At 46.1% G+C, this 22660-nt stretch overlaps 1 protein-coding gene across 1 annotated transcript in view; it reads right to left on the reverse strand.

Moving 5' to 3' along the window:
• The window catches only part of IQGAP3 (IQ motif containing GTPase activating protein 3), a 75093-nt gene that overhangs the window by 45871 nt on the left and 6562 nt on the right, over positions 1-22660 (reverse strand). Inside the window, exons 3-13 of the mRNA XM_060253765.1 lie at positions 21441-21597; positions 20892-20969; positions 20704-20780; positions 16984-17051; positions 15006-15119; positions 13965-14143; positions 11319-11406; positions 8524-8687; positions 6542-6629; positions 5237-5400; positions 4447-4607 (exon numbers count right to left, since the gene is read on the reverse strand). Of these exons, the coding sequence (XP_060109748.1) occupies positions 4447-4607; positions 5237-5400; positions 6542-6629; positions 8524-8687; positions 11319-11406; positions 13965-14143; positions 15006-15119; positions 16984-17051; positions 20704-20780; positions 20892-20969; positions 21441-21597 (1338 nt within the window). The remainder of the gene's footprint in view (positions 1-4446; positions 4608-5236; positions 5401-6541; positions 6630-8523; positions 8688-11318; positions 11407-13964; positions 14144-15005; positions 15120-16983; positions 17052-20703; positions 20781-20891; positions 20970-21440; positions 21598-22660) is intronic.

Here is a 22660-nt window from a genome sequence, read left to right on the forward strand (position 1 = left end):
GGATGAGCTACCGCCCCACCGCCCTACAGACTGTGCCATTGAGCTAATCCCAGGGCAGCAGCTTCCCAAAGCGAAACTGTACTCCATGGGTTGGGCGGAGAAGGCTGAACTCCGAAAGTTTTTGGACAAAAATCTAAAGCGTGGCTTTATTCGACCAGCCACAGCTCCCCATGCCGCCCCCGTCCTATTCCGAAAGAAGAAGGACGGGTCTCTTAGGCTTTGCACAGATTTTCGTGCGATAAACGGGATTTCCATGTCCAACGCCTACCCGATCCCGTTGATAAAGGACTTATTAAACACCGTAGCAAAGGGGAAAATATTTACCAAACTCGACCTCCGAGACGCGTACTTCCGCGTCCGCATCAAAGAGGGGGACGAGTGGAAGACAGCCTTCAACACCCCACTGGGACAATTTGAGTACCTTGTCATGCCGTTTGGGTTACAGGGAGCCCCGGGCGTTTTTATGAACTTTATTAATGAAGTGCTGCGGGACTTCCTGTTCAAGGGGGTGGTGGTGTACCTTGATGACATCATTATCTATTCACAAGATCTAAAGTCTCATGTGCCTTTGGTCAGAAAAGTGTTAAGCACCCTTTGTAAACACAAACTGTATGCCAAACTGTCGAAATGTGAATTCCACAAGACCGAACTGGATTACTTGGGCTTCCGGGTGTCGGGGGAGGGATTGTCCATGGACCCCGCAAAGGTCCAAGCGGTGTTAGACTGGGAACCCCCTCGAACCCGCAAGCAGTTACAAAGTTTTATCGGGTTCGCTAACTTTTACCGCGACTTCATAAAGGGGTTCGCCACGGTCATGCTCCCTCTTACAGAACTCCTCAAAACTAAAGGGAAGGGTGACGAGGCTAAAAAACCCGGCGCACGCCTAACGTGGACGCCTGACTGTCAAAAAGCTTTCACTGAGCTAAAACGCCTCTTCACCTCCGAACCCGTGCTGGCTCATCCTGACGAACTAAAGCCCTTCGTGGTCCAATGCGACGCCTCCGACGCCGCTGTGGGAGCCATATTAATGCAGAGGGGAGAAAATGGGGTGCTCCGACCATGTGCCTATATTTCCAGGAAATTTTCCAATGAACAAAGAAACTGGTCGGTCTGGGACAAAGAGGCATTTGCAGTCATGTTTGCCTTAAAAACCTGGCGCTCCTGGCTTGAAGGAGCGAGAGTCCCCTTCGAAATTTGGACCGATCACAAAAACCTGGAAGCCCTCACTGGGCGTCGCAAAATGACTGCAAAACAGATCCGGTGGGCAGGCTTCTTTGCTAAGTTTGATTTTGTGTTGAAACACATCCCAGGCTCAAAGAACTTTTTAGCGGACGCCCTTTCCCGCATGCCCCAACACGACAGTCTCAGGGAGGAGGTGGTGGACTCACTAATTTCCCCCTCAGCCATCGCGGGGGGGGTCACCACCCGCTCCGGTAAACAGACCAACCCTCCGGACTTAGAATTACTTTCTCGGTTCCTCTCAGAGTACAAACAAGAAGCTGACCGCCCCCCCAACTTGGTCAAAGCCGAGAACGGGCTCTGGTTACATAATGAAAAAATCTATGTGCCCGATCCCCTCAGGAAGGAGGTTTTAGACCGCTGCCACTCAAGTCGCTTGGCCGGCCACTTTGGCTATGTTAAAACACTCAACTTGCTCACCCGCCAATTTTGGTGGCCGAAAATGAAAAAAGATGTTTCGGAATTTGTACTGTCATGTCCCACTTGCCTCATGGCAAAACGAAGGGGGGGCAAACCTCCGGGCCACCTAGTTCCCCTCCCTACGGCCACCCGACCTTGGTCGGTAGTCTCCATGGACTTCATTGTAGAGCTCCCGCCTTCGCAGGGCAAAACAGTCATCTTGGTCGTAGTCGATACCTTTTCAAAGCAGGCTCACTTCATTCCTTGCAAACAGTTACCTACCGCCAAAAAACTTGCCCAGCTCTTTTTCACTCACATTGTACGCCTACACTCATTCCCAGACAAGGTCATTAGTGACCGCGGAACGCAGTTCGTTGCCAACTTCTGGCGGGAGTTCTGCAAACTAGCTGGCATTGAGCAAGGACTGAGTTCTGCCTACCACCCCCAGTCGGACGGACAGACGGAGAGGGTTAATGGCCTTCTAGAACAATACCTCCGCTGTTTCATTAATTTCCAACAGTCCAACTGGGTAGATCTCCTCCCCTTTGCAGAATACGGCTACAACAATAGCCTCCATAGCTCAACCAAAACCTCCCCTTTTCAAATCATCAATGGCTACGAGGGCAAGCCGTTCCCCACGCTCGCCCTCCCAGCCAACCCATCCCAACCAACATCATGCCAACAGTGGTGGGAGGGACTTCGTGAAGGCTGGAAGGGAATTCAGGAAAACCTGGAGGAAGCGAAAAAAGCCTACAAAAAACAGTTTGACAAAAAACATTCTCCGGAGTGGGATCTAAAGGTGGGGGATACAGTTTTCCTGTCGACAAAAAACCTCCCCCTTCCCCAGTCCTGCCGCAAACTTGCACTGAAGTTCCTCGGACCTTTCAAAATCAAAAGGGTGATAAATAAAGTAACGGTGGAACTCGAACTACCCAAATCTCTAAGTAAGATCCATCCTGTTTTTCATTGCAGCTTGCTTCGAAAAGACCCTGGTGCTACGTCCTTCCATCCCAGGGCCCCACCGCCCCCTCCGACGACAGTGAGGGGTCAGAGTCACCATGAAGTCCAGGAGATCCTGGACTCCAGAGTCAAACGGGGGAAACTGTATTATTTGATCAGGTGGAAACACTTCCCCCCGAGCTGTGACGAGTGGGTCGAATCTCAGAACGTAGTGGCTCCGCAACTGCTGAAAAAGTTTCACCTACTGTACCCGCACAAGCCCAAGGCCGGCCCCGCGGGGGGGGGCGCCTAGGGGGGGCAGTATGTCAGAACTTGTATCTTTGCTGCTGGTCCTCTATAATGTGACCAATGCTGTATGGTAGTTTTATTGTGGCTTAGAGCTGTATTGTTACTGAACCAAACTGACTCCATGTTGTAACCTCTGGTTAACCCAGAGTGCCTGAACAGTAATTAACCTTGCCCCACTGGTATCCAAAATATTTGGGGCTGTAGAATGAATTATGTCTTGTCTCTGCACATTCTCACACTGGGACCCTTTGAAGCCGAACAGCATGGCCTTCGGAGTAGGGAGGCATCCTCTCTACTGATAGTGATGGTGAGAAGACAGCTGCGCCCTACAATGTGAATTGTGGCTTTGTGAGATGTTTGCTTTACGTGTATAAAATCAAGCTGATGCTGGCTCTCGCCATTACTGTTATCTTGCCTTTTCCAGCACCTAGTTCTCTTCAATAAAATCCTAGCTTTGCAACTGAGTATGGGATCCGTTTGAAGTTCTTGAGTTCTGACATTCTGATGCACTCTAAATAAACTTTTTCTTCCTCTGCATGAGAAATCTACTTGAGTGTTACTGAGCAAAACCTTACAGATAATACCTCATGCAAAAAAGCAGTAAGGTGGTGCATGCGTTCATGTATTTCCTGAACATGCATACAGTAATCTATTAATATAACAAGTTAACATACATTTGTAACTGAAGTGTCTTTACACAACACAGAAGCATGATCCAAAAGCCTGGGTCACTAACGTTCAATGTAGCATCTGTGGGCACCATGTTGCTGGCCAGTGTGTCCCCTGGTTTCCATAGCCTCCCCCGGAAAAAAAATCTCTTCCCTAAATCAAAGAAACAAGCCTGGCTTTCTTATACCTTGTTGGACCAGGAGATGGTTTAGAAGAGCCCAGAAGGCATTCCCTCTGTGCCTGCAGGGGAGATTGATTCAGAAACAGCTGCCTTCGTCATAGAACAATGTCTGGCACGCAACCTCCCAACATTCTGTGATTGGTCAATGGGCCCCATGGCACTCATTTCCTGCTTGTTCCCACCCAGGAGACATTTTGTGACAACCACTCTTTGTTCTCAAGATTCCAGTAGTGCCTACAGGCGGAATCAAATTGGGGATGCCTGTGTTTTGGAGTATTGGCTACATCAGGGGTGTGTTCAGGTACAGCAGGTGATGGAAAGACCTTTCTCTGTTTGAGGCTCTGGAGTGCTTCTCCATCTAGGAGAACATGGAGCTAAATGGCACCAATTCCAACAGGCAGCATCAAGGGCTACTGGAGAAGACCAGTAACTCAGTGATAAGAAGATACTGGATTTATACCCTGCCCTTCACTCTGAATCTCAGAGCAGCTGTTCTGTGACTACGCCTAAAGGTGCCCTCATGTGGAAAAAGGTTGGGGACTCCTGGATTAAATTCAGTATAAGGCAGCTTCATGTGTTCATATATAACTTCAGTTGGCAACCATGACTCAGGCAATGAAATAGCCCCAGTGAAGAAGGTGGGGTTTTCTTGCTATCCGAAGCCCTTTTGTCTCCTGTTGAGCAGACAACAACTTTGAAAATTTGCTTACCGCTGTGCATTGCTGTCTTCTACATCTGACAGACCTAAACTGGAGCTGACCAGAACTTTCCAGAAGGTGCTGGTGTCTCCGTGTTCAAGGGCTTGGTTGATAAGGGCCACCGCAGACAGCATCTCCACAGCAACAAATAGTTCCTCTTGGACCAACTCACCCTGCCACACAAAAGACAGGCTATTCCTAAAGGCCTGAACTTATTATCCTTCTATTTTGCTCCCGATTGATCAAAATTATTTGGTTCCAGGTTCCCAAAAGCTTATATCTTGTCAACAGAACATGAGAATAATTTACATTTTGAATAATTTATTCTGATATTAGTTTCTAATTTTTCTAAATTATACTTAGAATAAGTGGCAGGGAGGGGCCAAGATTGGCATGGGGGAACTGAAACCCCACTCAGCATGGCTTCAACTATATGAACTAAAAACTTCCTCTCCAGACTGCAAAAATCAGTTCCGCTGGAGCAAGTGACAGCTTCGGATTCGACTCTATGGTGTTATAACCTGCTGCAGTCCCTCTCTTTCCCAAACAACACACTCCCCCAGCGCTTCCCCCAACACTCCCTTCACACTCCTCCTTGATTCTCCAGGAATCCCTCAACTTAGGACTGCCAACCTTACCCAGCAGCCACTTGGAGAAGCTTTCCTGCCTCATCAAGGTCATTTAACAAGGGTCACCCAGTGAAATATAAAGGGCAGTCTGCCAACTACCCAGTGATTCTCTTGACTACGGGGAATGACTGGCATACTGACCCGAGTCAACCCAGCCTGCCATTTTGTCTTACCTGTGGCTGCTGCTGTTGCAAGATAGTCAATTCCTGCTGGTACAAGTGGGCAGCAAAGGGGAAGATCTCTGGCAGCTGAGCTTCTGGGTTCATTAGGGCCTGTGCAGTCTCTTCTGCTATTCCTCTCCGAATGGAGGAATTGATGTGCCTTACAGCCTGCACCACTGTGTTGCGGGGGGTGGGGAGAACAAAATAGAGGATGGATGAGGAAAGAGTAGGGACAAAAAGGTACCCAAAATTTTGGCCCTGTGTTTTCTTTGAGGAAACCACGTCCCCCATAAAATAATTCTGTCTGTGTATGCCGTGGAATGAAAAAGTACCTGAGATTGATTCATCATTTTTACCCTGCCCTTTTTCCTAGGGTCTTAGGGCAGGGTAGGGTATATGGATTTCCTTTCTCAGATGAATAAGAAGAGGATTTAAAGTTTTTATACCCTGCTTTTCTCCACCTTAAGAAACCCCAAAGGGGCTTGCAATCACCTTTCCCTCCCTCTCCCCACTTTGTGAGGTAGGTGGGGCTGAGAGAGATCTAAGAGAACTGTGACTGGCCCAAAGTCACCCAGCAAGCTTTTTGTGGAGGAGGAATGAGGAATCCAACCCATTTCTCCAGGTCAGAGTGAGCTGCAGAGGCGGTAGATTGAGTCCATAGACTCATAGAGTTGAAAGGGACCTCCAGGGTCTTCTAGTCCAACCCCCTGCACAATGCAGGAAACTCACAAATACCTCCCCCTAAATTCACAGGATCTTCATTGCTGTCAGATGGCCATCTAGCCTCTGTTTAAAAACCTCCAAGGAAGGAGAGCCCTCCACCTCCTGAGGAAGCCTGTTCCACTGAGAAATCACTGTAACGGTTAGGAAGTTCTTCCTAATGTTGAGCTGAAAACTCTTTTGATTGAATTTGGTTTATACTGTGTTGCATTGCTTTATACTGTGGGGGGATAATGCCAACTAGGAGACCATTTTTAAAATTCCCCACAAGTAGAAAACTGGCATCTCAGGGAAGGATGCTAATTTTCTACTGGCAGAGAATGTTCTTGCAGTGAGAAGCCTTTAAAAGCACACTTCCCCCTCATGAAATCAGAAGTGGTGCTACCCTTAAACTGTACCAGCTCATCCTAACTCCTGACACACAGTTAAGGGCAGGCCGCACAAACTGTGTTAAATCTGTGCTGGTAACCACTTCAGATAAAAGAAGAGGAGCTACCATGACCAAATATTCCCTCATGTGATAAAACTGCACGCAGTTCAGGCCAGTGTCCTAGGCCTCTCTATGCAATCCTGAGCTCGGTACACAATTCCACTCACCAGCACGTTCCTGATCTCCTCTCTCATTGGCTGCATAAATCCCTGCTTGAATTTCCTCTTGCTCGAGCAAATCAATGTAGCCCAGTTCCTAAAAGATGACAAAGGCTTTTGTCAAAATTAATAAGAACAGAGTCTGCCTGATAGGATGACGATCACTACAACAAGACTGGGAGGTGCTCAGCCATTGCATGAAAAACAAATTTAGACTCAAACAAGGTAATCGGCCAAGGTCATATGCTGGTAGAAACTGGCAGAATCTCCTTCTCTATCACTTTGGGACAATAACACTACCCTTCAAAACCTTTGGTAAGGAAAGCTAGTACTTTCAGGACTCCAGACTTGACCCAAGAAACATTTGGTTGACAACTACATGAAGTAATCTCGTAACATCTGGGGATGCCATTTGCTTGTTACCACTGGCGCTCACTGGAGCAGCAGAAGTGGCGGTGGTGTAGATATCAGTGCAGTTCAATGTGACAATGTCACTTCTTAGTGGAGACCCAAAAGTGACAGCGCTGCATCATACTCTCTAGGAATTCCTTCAAATCTCTATTGTCTTTTCCATGGAAATCAAGGAACTTCCTGGAGTGCTGAGCAATGTGGTTACATCACTTCTGAGCAATGTTCCCTCTAAGCTAAATTAGTGTGAGCTAGCTCACCGTTTTTTAGTCTCCAGCTTACATGTTTTTGTCTTAGCTCAGGAAAAATGCCCCAAAAGCAAACTAATTTATGCTGTAGCTCACAACTTGAATGCCAGTAGCTCATGAAGTAGAATTTTTGCTCCCAAGACTCCACAGCTTAGAGGGAGTATTGTTTCTGAGTCCCCACTCAAAAGTAATATTGCCATGTTGAGTGGCTCTGGTTTTGTAAGCCTCCCCGCCGATCCCATCTCCTGTTGGTTGCCAATAAAGGGCTGGCAACTCTGCGTTCAACCCAACCTTAAGGCTATTACAAACTGTTTCCCTCTTGATTTTCTGGGTACAAATTAAAGCACTGATCTGCAATACTCATTAATGGCTCAGGACTAGTGTACCTAAAGGATCACCTTCTCCGTTACAAGGTTGATAATCTCAGGAAGTTCTGCAAGCTTTTAGTTCAAAATTGCAAAAATACTATTCCTCCAGATATCTCAGAAACCCAAAGCGGCGGTTGGAACAGGACAGGGCTTTGCTAAACTCTTGGTTTCTCTCCTGATCACATTCAATAAGATAAGGCACAATAAAATATAATACAAAAATAGTATCTATTTGGAATAAATTATGGCCTCTCTGGGAACCTTTGGTCTCATTAATGCTAAGGAGAGAAGCAGTTAGGAGACCAGGTGACTAAGGAAAGGTTACACCAGGGGTGGCCAAACTTGCTTGACATAAAAGCCACATAGAATAAAGGTCAGATGTTTGAGAGCCGCAAGACATGGACATCAGATGTTTGAGAGAAGGAGGAGGATAATGATGATATTGGATTTATATCCCACCCTATACTCAGAATCTCAGAGCAGTCACAATCTTCTATACCTTCCCCCCCATTCACCCACAACAGACACCCTGTGAGGTAGCTGAGTCTGAGAGAGCTCTCCCAGAAGCTACCCTTTCAAGGACAGCTCTGCAAGAGCTATTGCTAACCCAAGGCCACTTCAGCAGCTGCAAGTGGAGGAGTAGGGAATCAAACCTGGTTCTTCCAAATAAGAGTTTGTGCACTCCACCACTACACTAAACTGGCTCTCAGAAGGAAGGAAGGCAAATCGATATGGAGGGGGGATGGAAAGAAAGCAACTTTAAATGCATTCTCCAAGCTACCAGCTGGCTTAGTGAAGTGATTTAAAGAGAGAAATGCCTTCTCCAAGCCAGCCAAGGGGGTGATGGGGGCTTCAAGAGTCACATAATATGTGTGAAAGAACCACGTGTGGCTCCTGAGCCACAATTTGGCCACCCCTGGTCTACACTGACCTATCCACCCACCCATTCCCCCATCCTCTGACTTACCAGTGCCTTCTGTTCCCGGTCACCACTCAGCTGATCCAGGTACCAGTCTGCGTTCTCTCGCTGCAGGTTTCTCAAGGCTAGGATGGGATCCTGCAAAGCGAAGTACAAGGCCTGGGGATCCTGTCCCTCTAGGGTGTCATCCACCAACTCTAGAGCACCTTTCACTGTTTAGGAACAAAAATTACAACAGGCATTTGTGTATCTGACTACAAGTAAAATTCTCTTTTGTTAAGATGCTTTGTTAAGGCAGTGGAGTGTATGTGTTGTATCAGAAGGGTCCTAGGTAAAAGAATCTCAGTCAGCAGAACTGCGAGAGTCATGGAAAAAGCACCAGCGGTCCAGACAGAGATGGCCCTCAGCCTTTCCATGCCAAGGATTCACAGAGTTCCAAACCTATGACATCATAAACCTGTGACATCATTATGACCTATCTGACATCAAGGCCAGCATAGTGGTTAGCAAAGAAATACCAACTGGGACCGCGGGATTATACTGTAATAAGGAAAAAGTGAGAACCGGAGGAACCGTCTTCATGGCTAAATTGCTTTATCTTGATCCTCTACGTGTGCTTGCAAAGAGATAGGACATAACATGGTGCCATTGCTCTCTATGCATGCACAATAGCAGCAAGACCTGCCCCAAAATAACAGTGGGGAAAAATGGGGGCTCTCTAGGCAATGTTCCCTCTAATTTTTTTTCCTACTGAGCAGAGCAGTCCTCATCCTAACCAGAATATAACTGATGTAACTGAGCCCCATGGCGCAGAGTGGTAAACTGCAGTCCAAGCTCTGCTCACAACCTGAGTTCGATTCCGGCAGAAACAGGGTTCAGGTAGCCAGCTCAAGGTTGACTCAGTCTTCCGTCCTTCTGAGGACAGTAAAATGAGTACTCAGCTTCCTGGGGGGGGAAGTGTAGATGACTGGGGAAGGAAATGGCAAACAATCCCATAAAAAGTCTGTCATGAAAACGTGATGCGATGTCTCCCCAGAGTCAGAAATGGCTGGTGCTTGCACAGGGGCTACCCCTACCTCTTAATCTTAATCAATGGGCAGTGCAAGACCCTATGCGGCTTCAGACTGCTTAGTTAGGGCTTCTTGTGTTAATGAGTGACCGTTCTGCTCACGTGCACAGCTTAGAGGGAACACAGTGTGTGGAAGCAAGCCGCCCCATGCCGTTTTGAGCAATGTCACCTCTGCCCCCCTTTCTGCATGGGGTTGCCAGATAGATGCCCCACAGATTTCTCTCTGAGGAGAAGAAAATGAGCTGGATTGGGCATGCCATCATCAAGATGACTGCATTTACTCTGGGGACTTCTCACTACCCAGGAAAGGGAAAATCCCTATGTGGAATTAGCCCAGAGAAGCTGAAACCAAAAGCAGTTTTGCAAATAGAAACATAGGGCTGGCATTGATCCCAGGGGTCATCTAGTCCAACTCCTTGCACAATGCACAGACTTCACAGCTACCTTCCCACCCCCAGCTTCCCCAGTGACCCCCTGCTCTATGTCCAGAGGAAGGCAAAAACCCTCCAGGATCCCTGGGCCAGATTTCTTCCTCAGCCTGAAGTGGAGATTTCTTCCTCAGCCTGAAGTGGAGGCTTTACCATAGGGATATAAGAAAGGGCCATAAGAGACAAGCACCAGCTCTTCCCTTCTTGCCTCCCTCTCACGATCTGCCTAAATTCATAGTGAGCACAAAACAATAAATAACGTTAATTCTATGTGCAAATGGTATTTGTGAAATTCATGAGTAATTTATTATTTTAAAAGTATAGTAGCCCATATATCACAGTTATGGTTTTTGTATTCAGTGTAAATTCATAGCTGCCAGATAATCATCTAGTCCAGGGGTGTCACACATGCAGTCCAGGGTCAAATCAGACCCCTGAAGGGCTCCTATCAGGCTGCCATCTGTTTCTCTCTCTCTCTTGTTTTCTTCTGCATCATGGCCTGCTTTGCCAGGCTTGCTCAATTGCATAGGATCTACAGAGCAAAACCTCTGTTTTCTCCATTGGCTGAGGCTCCTCCATTGGGGAGGAAGGGGAGAGGGAGAGCTTGTTCTGCTAGGCTCTTTCAATTGCACAGCAAAGCTACTGAGCCAAGCCTCTCTTCCTTCTATTGGCTGAGGTTTCTCCCCGCTCCTGGTCCCCTGGGGAAGCTTCCTTTGCCCAGTTCTCTGGATCCCATGGGAGAAATACAAAGAAAGCAGCTTTAAGACCAACGAGTCCTAATGTTTTAAGCATGTTTTATTTTAAGTGTTTTTTTAAAAAGATATTTGTGTTTGTCTGTGTCCTTTACAAAGTTTCTATCTCTGCTACCTAATCTTAAATAGGAACACACACAGCCTGTACCAACAAGGTTTCATTTAGTATGTCAGACCCAGCCCTCATAACAAATGAGTTTGACACCCCTGATCTAGCCTCTGCTTAAAAATATCCAAAGAAGGAAAGCCCACCACCTCCCAAGAGGACTAAACATACAAAGCCAAGTGGACACCAAGTGAAAGCAGATCAGCACTTCTTTTCAGGAGGTATTTGTGAATTCCCTGCATTGTGCAGAGGGTAGGACTAGATGATCTACCCCTGGAGGTCCCTTTTAACTCTATGATTCTAATCTGTGGTTTGCCTCCTGGATGTCCAAAAGCTCAAACCACATTTTGAGTTCTAACTTACATTGCAATCATTAATTTGTAATCAATGCAAACCACACTTTGGCGCCATGCCTGAACGGAGCTTATGACTTTTAATTGTTCTTTTCTCATGACAACTGTTTCTCAGGGGGCCGCCACTCTGCTTACCGTTAACTTTGTTGATGTTTCCTTGTATCTCAGCCTGCGTTAGAAACCGATCGTAAATGTCTTCACCTTCAGGAATCTCTTTCAGGTTCTGTTTCGGGTGGGGGGAACATAGAGGCAAGAAACTGTAAGCTCTGCATTGCAACAATTCCACTCCTGATCTAGTGAAATAATAACTAAAAGGGATTATTTGTAGGACCCTGTGAGAAAAAGGAGTGGTTGCCAGCAGCTTGCTGGCATCTTTTTAAACGTACATCTTTTTAAACGTCCAAGATTTCTTTAAAGTCTTGAAGGGTCTTTAAAGAGAGCCAGTTTGGTATAGTGGTTAAGTGTGTGGACTCTTATCTGGGAAAACCAGGTTTGGTTCCCCACTCCTCCATTTGCACCTGCTAGAATGGCCTTGGGTTAGCCATAGCTATCGCAAAGGTTGTCCTTGAAAGGGCAGCTGCTATGGTTTCAACTGCAACAAATTAAAAGTCTGCTTGAACAAGATATTAGGAATGAAGGAATAAGACAAGATCAAACTGAACTGGAAAGAATGTTGTTTGGCGATAATGAAAGAATAATTTCAAAGGTATATAAATTATTATTGAAATGGCCTACAGAGGATGAAGTGATTAAATCTCAAATGATAAAGTGGGCAATTAGCGTAAATAAAGATATTCAGATGGAACAATGGGAATATAAGTCATAGAATAAATAAATAAAATAAATAAATAAAATATTTATGGAAGAACTCTATGAAAATATCGACATGTAACAATATTAAAGAAAACTGTTTTAAAATGTTATACAGATGGTATATGACTCCTAAGAAACTTTCAGAAATAAGTAACCAGATGTCTGATCGATGCTGGAAATGTAAAAAGCATGAAGGATCTTTCTATCACATGTGGTGGACTTGTGAAAAGGCTATACAATTTTGGCAAATGATTCAGCAAGAAATTTAAAAGATTTTGGGCTACAATCTAAGAAAGCACCTGAAATCTTTTTGTTGGGATTACAAATGGAAAGTTTTCTGAAACAAGACAGAACATTGCTTTGGTACATGCTTTCGGCTGCACGGACATTATATGCGCAGTTGTGGAAGCAAAATAAATTACCAGAAAAATGGGACTGGATTATGAAAATTATGCATTGGAGCAAAATTGACAAACTTACTAGAACTTTAAAGAGCTTGATATAGATAAGTATAACAGGGAATGGGAGAAATTTCAAAAATATGTTGAAAAACAGTGGAAGGTGAAAGGACATTTGGTGATTTTTAATAATGGTTAACCCTTTTCTTTCTTTTTTTAGTGTAAAATGTCAACTACAGATAAAGTAAAATTATGGAAATATACAGTGTTTTTTTGCATATGAGGATTGGGATTAATAGATAATAATTAAGATAGATAACAACAAAAATTAAGTATAGTAACATTATAAGACTATTAATTAAGAGAAAATAATAGTGATAAGTAATTATGTTCTTATTTGAATTTTATTATATTATAGTTATAAGTTTTTAGAAGGTTCTTAATAGGTTATTATTACCTTTTATTCTTTTTTGTATTTTAAGTTGAATGCACCGGGGAAGTCATAAAAAGGGGGGAGGGAGATGGGAAATGTGATGCAATATGTTTGATGTTTATTTTCGGAGGATCATTGATTAACCCACCTCACAGGGTGTCTGTTGTGGGGGGAGAAGATAAAGGAGATTGTGAGCCGCTCTGAGTCTCTGATTCAGGGAGAAGGGCGGGGTATAAATCTGCAATTCTCCTTCAGTTCTTCTTCTAAAGACATGAAGGCATTTGGATACCTTGCTGCTTTCTGAACATATTCTTGCAGAGGCGGCTTTATAAAAGAACCCCACCTCTTTGCAAAGAGTAAAGTCGGGGGAGCAGGGACTGGCTCTAGAGTCAAAGCAGGCTTTGGAAGAGCTCTGTGTACCTCCAGTGCTCAGCCTGATATCAGCAACAAGACACACTTCTTCTCCAGACACAGAACTGAGGATGGGAGTTGGCCTACTGGGTACTGCAAAGAGCTCTGAGAAGACCTTGCCCCTCCAGAGAGCCAGTGTGGTATCGTGGTTAACAAAACAGACTTTTATCTAGGAGAACCGGGTTTGATTCCCCATTCCTCCTCCATGTGCAGCTGCTGGTGTGACCTTAGGCCAGTCACATTTCTCTCAGCAGTTCTCTCAAAAGCAATTCTCCCAAAGCTCTCTCAGCTCCACCTACCTTACAGGGTGTCTGTTGTGAGGAGAGGAAAAGAAGGAGACTGTAAGCCACTCAGACTCCAAAGGCATCAATCCAATCTCTCCTTCTCCCCCTCTTTAGGTCTTTTACAATTTTTGGCAGGCTACAAGGGCCACGTAGCATTTGTGGGGGTGGAAAGTGCCGTCAAGTTGCAGCCAACTTAAGAAGCCTTGAAGGGCTTTTAAGGCAAGAGACGGAGATTGTTTGCCACTGCCTGCCTTTGCATAGGGACCTTGGACTTCCTTGGTGGTCTCTCACCCAAATACAAACCAGGGCTGACCCTGCTTCTGATGAGATTGGGCTAGCCTGGGCCAACTAGGTCATTTGTGTACACATCACTAACTCCAGTCACATTCATTCACACAAGACAAAATACTGGCATTGAAACCAAATCTACTTCTCAGCTCACCTGATTCTTTGCATTGCTGGCTTTTTCCACCTTGGCCCGATAGAGCACCTCCTGATAGACCGCAGCGAAGTTCTCCCGAAGGTTGCACAGCATGGCACTGGGGTTGTGGAGGGCCATCATGGTTTGGGCCACAATCCCTGCCTCCACCGCTTCGTTGATAGCAAGGACAGCAGCGTGCACTAGATGATGAGAAGCATCAATGTAAAAAGAATTAGTAATACCAACACTCTGCTTCAATAGGACAAGGTTTTCAAGATGGATGGAGAACTCCATAAGCATTGGGAGTGTTTGTTAGAGAGAAATGAAGATCAGGGTTTGGGGGAGGGAGGTATTCCAAATGTAATTATTTTTAATCCCTACCTAAAAAACCCCCAGAGTGGTGTAGGGATTGAAGGAAAAGGTGGCGGCAAAAAAAAAGAAAAAAGAAGACTGGATTTATACCCCGCTCTTTGCTCGGAGTCTCAGAGTGGCTTATAATCTCCTTCCCTTCTTCTCCAGCAGACACCCTGTGAGGTGGGTGGGGCTGAGAGAGCTCTTTCAAGAACAGCTCTGAGAGAACTGTGACTGACTCAAGGTCACACCAGCAGCTGAATGCGGAGGAGGCGTGGGGAATCAAATCTTGTTCTCCTGATTAGAGTCCACACACTTAACCACTACATCAAACTGGCTCACAGACCAGGCAGCTCTGGGTTCAAATCTTTACTCAGCTGTGAAGCTCACTAGATCGCAAGTCACTTTTAGGTACCGAAGAGCCTTTCCCAACCTCAGATATCTGGCCTTCTTTTAACCATAGATACTTGAGATTGAAGAACAGTAGGTCTTTATATTCCCCTTTTCTCTACCCTAAGGCATCTCAAAGCAGCTTACAACTGCCCTTCTCTTCCTCTCCTCACAGCAGACACTTTGTGAAATAGGTGGGACTGAGAGAGCTCTGAAAGAACTGTGACTAAGGGATTGAACCTACAACCTTTGGCATGCAAAGAGGATGCTCTGCCATTCAGCCATGGCCCCATTTCGAGTAAGGGGTCCTCCTCCACATACCTGCCGCTTCGTCCACAGAGAGCTCATTAGCGAGAATTCCCCCTATCTTGCTGAACGACGGCAGCTGCAAGCCGTATTTCTCCAGCTCACACTTCATATGGTTAATTTCCTCATCTAGAACAGAACAAGCAGTCACACTTTGGTCTCCTCTGAATGGCATAAGCTCTACAACTCTTTTCCCCAGCAGTACTTCCCAAGATCCCTCCCAAACTGGAATTGAACCTGGGACCTTCTGCACATGAAGCACATGCTCTACCACTGAGCCAGGGCCCCACTTGGACTTCAGAACTGATAGTAGGGCAGTTTATGCCGAGTCTAGCCCAGTGCTGTTTATTACAATCCCCAAGCCATTTGTGGGAGGGGAGGGATACAAATCAACAGAAATAAAAATAAAATAAAATAAATATATAGCAGAGTTGGGCCTTTCCCAGCAAGGAAGGGCTGTGGCATGCTGGTAGCGCCTCTGCTTTGCATGCACAAGGTCCCAGGTTCAATCCCCATCATCTCAAGCTAAAGAGATCAGGTAGTAGGTAATGTGAAAGACTTTATGTTAAGACCCTGAAGAGGCACTGCTGGTCATAACTGACAATGCTTACCTGTACAGTGTTCTGCCTCAAAATCCTTGTATGTAGAGATGCTGGAAAAGGAAAGGTCCCCTGCACAAGCACCAGTCGTTTCTGACTCTGGGGTGACGTTGCTTTCACAACGTTTTCACGGCAGACTTTTTACAGGGTGGTTTGCCATTGCCTTCCCCAGTCATCTACACTTCCCCCCAGCAAGCTGGGTACTCATTTTACCGACCTCGGAAGGATGGAAGGCAGAGTCAACCTCGAGCTGGCTACATGAAAACCCAGCTTCCGCCGGGGATCAAACTCAGGTTGTGAGCAGAGCTTAGGACTGCAGTACTGCAGCTAGAAAACCAAACTGAAAAATTGGATTCCCATTTAAATACTCAGTCAAGCACTGCTTTCCAGACAGCAGTAACAAACATAAAATTGTTGTTAAAATGGGACCCCCTCCTCTTGAAGAACCCAGCCAACTTTCACAGGTACCTTTACTCTAACCTGGACCACTGGTCTATCGAAGATCAAGGTGTGGGTAGCCATGTCAGTCTGCCTGTAGCAGTAGAAAAGAGCAAGAGCCCAATGGCACCTTGAAGACTTTGTTGCAAGGTGTGAGCTTTTGTGAGTTAATATCTCACTAAGAAGTGACTCACAAAAGCTCATCCTCTGCCACAAGTCTTGTTAGTCTCTAAGGTGCTAGTGGACTCTTGCTCTTTTCTACCGCTTAAAGGTAAAGGTAGTCCCCTGTGCAAGCACCAGTCATTTCCAACTCTGGGGTGACGTTGCTTTCACATTTTCACGGCAGACTTTTTTACGGGGTGGTTTGCCATTGCCTTCCCCAGTCATCTACACTTCCCCCCCAGCAAGCTGAGTACTCATTTTGCTGACCTCGGAAGGATGGAACACTGAGTCAACCTCGAGCCGGCTACCTGAAAGCCCAGCTTCCACCGAGGATCAAACTCAGGTCATGAGGGGAGATTGGACTGCAGTACTGCAGCTTTACCGCTCTGTGCCACGGGGCTCTTTTCTACTGCTTACAGACAGCCTAATAGCTAGCTATCCATCTGGATCTGTCTCCACGGAAGGCACCACATTTAGCCATACAGAATGGAGATCCATCAGCTTTGTGAGGAGTATCTGAAGAAGCGAGCAGTGACTCACAAAAGCTCCTCCCCTGTCACAAATTTTGTTACTCTTCAGGGTGCTACTGGACTCTTGCTCTTTTCTACTGCTACATTCTGTATTGTCTGGTCTGGAGATGTCTCTCCAGGGCCTCAGCTATCCAGGGTCTTTTACATCACCTGCCACCTGACCCTTTTAGCTCAAGATGCTGGGGCTTGAATCTGGACCCTTCTGCATGCCAAGCAAGGGCTCCAAGCCTCAGTCCCGCCCCAATCCTTTTTTGCACATCTTACCTGTGAAGTTCACTTTCCCATACAAATCCTGGATCTGGGGAGCCAGCCCCAATTTAAACAGGTATAAACTGGGAAAGGAGAAGAATATGGGTTTGTTTAAACACAGCTCAGTTTTATGAACTAGTAAACAGCTTGTAAACTTCCAGGCAAACAAGTAGGAAGTTTCTACATATTACATAGGAGGAGGAGGAGATTGGATTTATACCCTGTTCTTCACTACCCAAAGGAGTCTCAGAGCAGCTTACTATCTCCTTCCTCTCCCCACAACTAACACCCTGTGAGGCAGGTGGAGCTGAGAGATCTCTGACAGAAACTGCTCTTGAGAAGAACAGCTCTGCGCGAACTTGTGACTGACTCAAGGTCATTCTAGCAGGTGCAAGTGGAGGATTGGGGAATCAAACCCAGTTCTCCCAGATAAGAGTCCGTGCACTTATCCACTACACCAAATTGGCTCCACTACACAAACCAAACGGGACTTTGTCCCCACCCCTCCACCCCCCGATTGGTATGGTGACATTCACCAATCATTGCTCTTCATGAGCAGCAAGCAAATTGTTCTTTATTTTGTGCGTAGCCATTTTTCTTGATTTACATAGCACAAGAGCAACCACATTTTTCCTTATGGCTTGGTTCGACAGTATCAGTAAGACAGTTTTCTGCCATCTGCATCACTGTCCTTGCACACCTCTCCATTCTCCTCTCACAAGAAGCCAGATAAAGATTTCTTGGTTTTCCACATGGGTGTCTGTTGTGCTGCAGCCAACTTAGGGCAACCCCACAGGTTTTTCAAGACAAGACACACAGAAGTGGCTTCCCATTGCCTGCCTCTTCATAGTGACTCTGAAATTCCTTGATGATCTCCCATTCAAATACTAATCAGTGCTGACAATGCCTAGCTTCCAAGATCTGAAAAGATCAGGGCCATCCAAGTCAAAGTTAAGAGCTAATGGTTTGCTGCAGTTTCTAACAGGCACACTGTGGCTTACACTTTGCTCAAAGAACTGTGCCTCAACCCGTTTAAAATCTGGTTTGCATGGCAGGAGCCGGGTCAGATGTAACAGAGAACTATGTTTACTTTGCAAAGCACAAGCAACTAATGTGCTTTCCCTGGACTGAGAGGGATGGCACCAATAAGGCAGAGACTTCTTCCAGGCTCATTCACAAAGCACTAAACCACAATTTCTTGTTACCTTTTAACACAGACCAATCATGAACTGCATGCTCTCTAGTTTAGAACTTTTACTGTGGTTTGCATTCAAAGCCTTACGTGGCATGGGACCGACATAGCTGCGGGACCGCCTCTCCCCATATAAGCCCCAAAGGTTGCTGCGATCGGCCAACCAACATCTTCTGGCCATCCCTGGCCCAAAGGACATCCGTCTTGCCTTGACCAGGGCCAGGGCCTTTTCAGCCCTGGCCCCAAACTGGTGGAATCAGCTCCCCATGGAGATAAGGACCCTACCGAATTTACCTTTCCATAGGGCCTGTAAGATGGAGCTGTTCCACCAGGCGTTTGGCTGAGGCAAGCGAGCGTCCTTCTCCTTATTGCCTATACCATCTGTTATCCTCCCCCACATTGATCCATCATCTGGGCCATTGTTTATATTCTAACCTGCACTATAAGCCCACCCACCAGCCTCTGTTATATAGTACTGTGGTGCTTTGTTTTTAATTGCATTTTATTGGTTTTATAGTATTTGATTGTGTAGAGAAATGCCATTTTAGGTGATGGTTATCTGGGAGTTGTCACCGCACCTCAAAAAGGATATTATAGCATTGGAAAAAGTCCAGAAAGGGGCAACTAGAATGATTAAAGGTTTGGAGCACTTTCCCTATGAAGAAAGGTTAAAACAAAGATTTCAGGTTTTCACGGCTGGTAACATCATTAGGGTTTGTAGAATCTTTAGGGATCAAGTGCCGTGTTCTACTGGAGAAAGTTTTCCTTCCAGACGTTCCGTTCTCAGCTGCGGAGAACATCCTCAGTGGCGTTGCAGCTGGAGCAGGCGCTCAGACCTTCCCAGCAATTAACACAGAACAATGGTCACATTCAACAGCCAGTTTCCTTATCACTACCCTTCCAGGAAGCCCCACCAAACAATGGGCACATCCACAAACCAATTGCCCTTTCATCACACCCCCTCCAGCCTAGAAATAGCAGCTCTCCAGCAGCCCTGGCCCCACTCAATGCACAGCAGCCAAGAAGGTCTGAGCGCCTGCTCCGGCTGCAACGCCACTGAGGATGTTCTCCGCAGCTGAGAACGAAACGTCTGGAAGGAAAACTTTCTCCAGTAGAACACGGCACTTGATCCCTAAAGATTCTACAAACCCTAAAGGTTAAAACGCTTGGGGCTCTTTAGCTTGGAGAAATGTCGACTGTGGGGTGACATGATAGAGGTTTACAAGATTATGAATGGGATGGAGAAAGTAGAGAAAGAAGTACTTTTCTCCCTTTCTCACAATAAAAGAACTTGTGGGCATTCAATGAAATTGCTGAGCAGTCAGGTTAAAACAGATAGAAGGAAGTACTTCTTCACCCAAAGGGTGATTAACATGTGGAATTCACTGCCACAGGAGGTGGTGGAGGCTACAAGCATAGCCAGCTTCATATATATATATATATATTTGGCCACTGTGTGACACAGAGCGTTGGACTGGATGGGCCATTGGCCTGATCCAACATGGCTTCTCTTATGTTCTTATGAAGAGGTCATCAAACTGGACTCAGGCTTTGGCCTAGTCTCTTCCTCCTCCCCTCCTGTCTGGGAACAGCAATTTTGAGGAGACCTCCTAGAGTGGTCAAGAAGTTTGTCAGGCTGGTCTTCCAGAATGCTGCAAGAAGGTAAACCAGTTCTTGGGCGGGAACTGGATTTTATATTGAAGATTTTGGGCAGGAAAGCCCTCAGTTAAAAGTTGTCAGGGGAAGCTGACAGTTTGAGTTGGGCTTTGAGTTCTGTCAGTTGGGTTGGTGAGTCTGTCTGTGCTGGATGGTATGGTCAGGGCAAGTATATATTAGGGAAAGAAGGAGCACTTTTCCCTAGTTTGATTTAATTCTTCTGTTCACTATTTTAAAATGCCTGTATATAGTTGGAAATTTTAAATAAATGTTTTGTCTTTTTAAAAGGTAGTCCCTCTGTACCACATAGTTTCCCCAGCCGCCTTAGATCACACTACTGCAAGAGGGGAGTCCAGGGAAGGGGGAAGGCATACAGTTGGCAAGGGTGCCAATCCTCCAGGGGTCTCCCAAAGAAGGACTTTGGTCTCTGTCATAACCAGATGATGGGTTGGCAGAGGACCTTGAGGCCAGGCCTCAGAACTGGTAAGGTGGATTGGGAGTCCTGTTCCTCTCAGGAATCCCTAAATTGAGCAGGTGGTGTCAGCGTGCCCTTGTGGCGGGAAGAAGATAAGCTCCCTTCAGGAGTTGGCAACTCAAAAGGGAGTTGATGGGACCGGGTCTGAAGGCTGAATCGGGCCGGTTTCACCACAGATTGGTTTTACCTGGTTGTAATCCACCCTGAGCCCGTTTGGGAAAGGGCAGAATATAAATTCACCAAAATAAAGAAATAAAAATAAATTTCCATGCATACCAAGGGCTAAGCATAGTTCAGACCTGCAGGACTGCTTTTGTTTTCTGCCTACTCAGCGCTTCCGTTTAGATGAAACAGGACCTCAACAACCAAATAAAAGAGATTTTTGAAAGGATCCCTCCAGATATCATCTCACCTCAAAGCGTGAATACAATAGACGACCCGAGGCATGTTTTTCTTGTCATAGATGTCTGTTGTCTCAGGGTGGAAGATCTGTCGAAAGCAGGAAAAAAAGGAATCTGAAAACATCCTTATTCAGAAGATAACAATAGCTCATCCTTTCAAATCAACAGGCGCTACAGGGTGGAACGTTGTGTCTCTTACCGTTGGTAATCCAATGTGACTCATAGCATCCCGCCAGTGATTGATGTTGTCTGTGTGACGGTAGTGTAGCCCACATGCCTTTAGATTTAAAAAGAAATGCTTGCATTCAATACTCAGACTGAATTAGAATTGAGTATATGAAGTGACAAGGCACGGAATCAGACCATTGATCCATCTGACTCGATACTCTCAACTATGGAGGGCAAAGATTCTCCAGGGTCTTCTGAAGGTGCTACCCTGCAAATGGGTAAGATTGGCAGCTGCACATTCACGCACATTGTCTCTGGTGGCTCCCACTTTGGGGAACAGCCTGCCTGAGGAGATTTCAAGGCCTCACTGGCAGGATGGCAACCCATCTGGAGATTCCAAGACCTGAACCCATGACCTTCAATGTCCAAAGCAAGCTCCATCCACTCAGCTATGTCAGAAGAGACCTTTCCTAGCACTGTTTCCTAAGACCCCTTTTGCACTGGAGACTTAGCCTGGCATGTTCTGCAGGCAAAAAAGATGGTCTACTTACAGATGCAGCAAGAAACCAAAGCCACTGACCTTGAAACGTGCCTGACCTAAATCGTAAATCTTCTTCAAGGGAACCACATCTGGAGCAAAGAAGTGGCCGAGTTTGGCCAGGATAACGCCGTTCCGCAAACTTTCCTCCAGTTCGGTGGGCGACGCCAGATCCTCCTTCAAGCAGGCCTCCATCCAGCTTGCAAGTGAAGAATCATAGAGTTGGAAGGGACTGCCAGGGTCATCTAGTCCAACCCCCTGCACAATGCAGGAAACTCACAAATACCTCCCCCTAAAGCTTTTTTCACAGGTTCCTCTCCCCCACCACCGCCCAGGTATCCTCATAACCCTGAGGGGCAAGCAGCTTAGGTGGAGAAAAAATGGCTGGTTCAAACTCTCACAGTGCCCTTCATGGCACCGGAGCAGAACACAACCAGGGTCTTCTCTGGTCATAATCAGATGTTATATATCATCTGACCCCCCCCGGACCAAGAGAGGTGAAGCTGCAATGCACCCGTAATCGGGCCTTCTCCTCTGTAGCCCCGAACCTATGGAACCAACTTCCAGAGGAAATGCGGGCCCTGCGGAACCTTGAACAATTCCGCAGGGCCTGCAAAACTTTCCTCTTTCGACTGGCTTTCGCTGATGAAGGAAGTGATTGCTGATGAAGGAAGTGACTGCTAAGGATTACCGCCATCATATAAAGAACAAACAGCACTAGCACTTTTATTACTAATTAATTAATCAATTTTAAACTTATTAGAATTTTAACGTTAAATGTAACTTTGTTGTTTGTTGTTTTTGTATAATTGAATGATGTTGTCAGCCGCCCTGAGCCTGCTTCGGCGGGGAGGGCGGGATATAAATAAAATTACCTACCTACCTACCTACCATCATATGGGTTGGTTTGCCTTTTTGAGATGTCGGTAGAAAAACCTATTTTGCCCTATTTTTACCCAGGCAACCCCAATCTCAGAAGCTAAGCAAGGTCAACTGCGGCATGTACTTGGATGGGAGATCACCCTGAAATACCAGCAATTGGGGGGAGGAGGAGGAGGCAGGCTTTATTCAGCCACCTGTCTGAATATCCTCCAGGCTCCCAAGTAGAAGTCTGGCACTACTGGTTGATATGACTTCTAGGTGTGCATGGACGTGCGCACGCACACACACACACACTACAAAAATACAACAGAAAAAAAAGAAACATCCATTTTGCTCCAAGGCTAAAAACAGCTCATTAGAACACCAAGAAGAAAGTGAGA

The sequence above is a fragment of the Heteronotia binoei genome, chromosome 1 (assembly GCF_032191835.1).
Source record: "Heteronotia binoei isolate CCM8104 ecotype False Entrance Well chromosome 1, APGP_CSIRO_Hbin_v1, whole genome shotgun sequence".
NCBI lineage: Eukaryota > Metazoa > Chordata > Lepidosauria > Squamata > Gekkonidae > Heteronotia > Heteronotia binoei.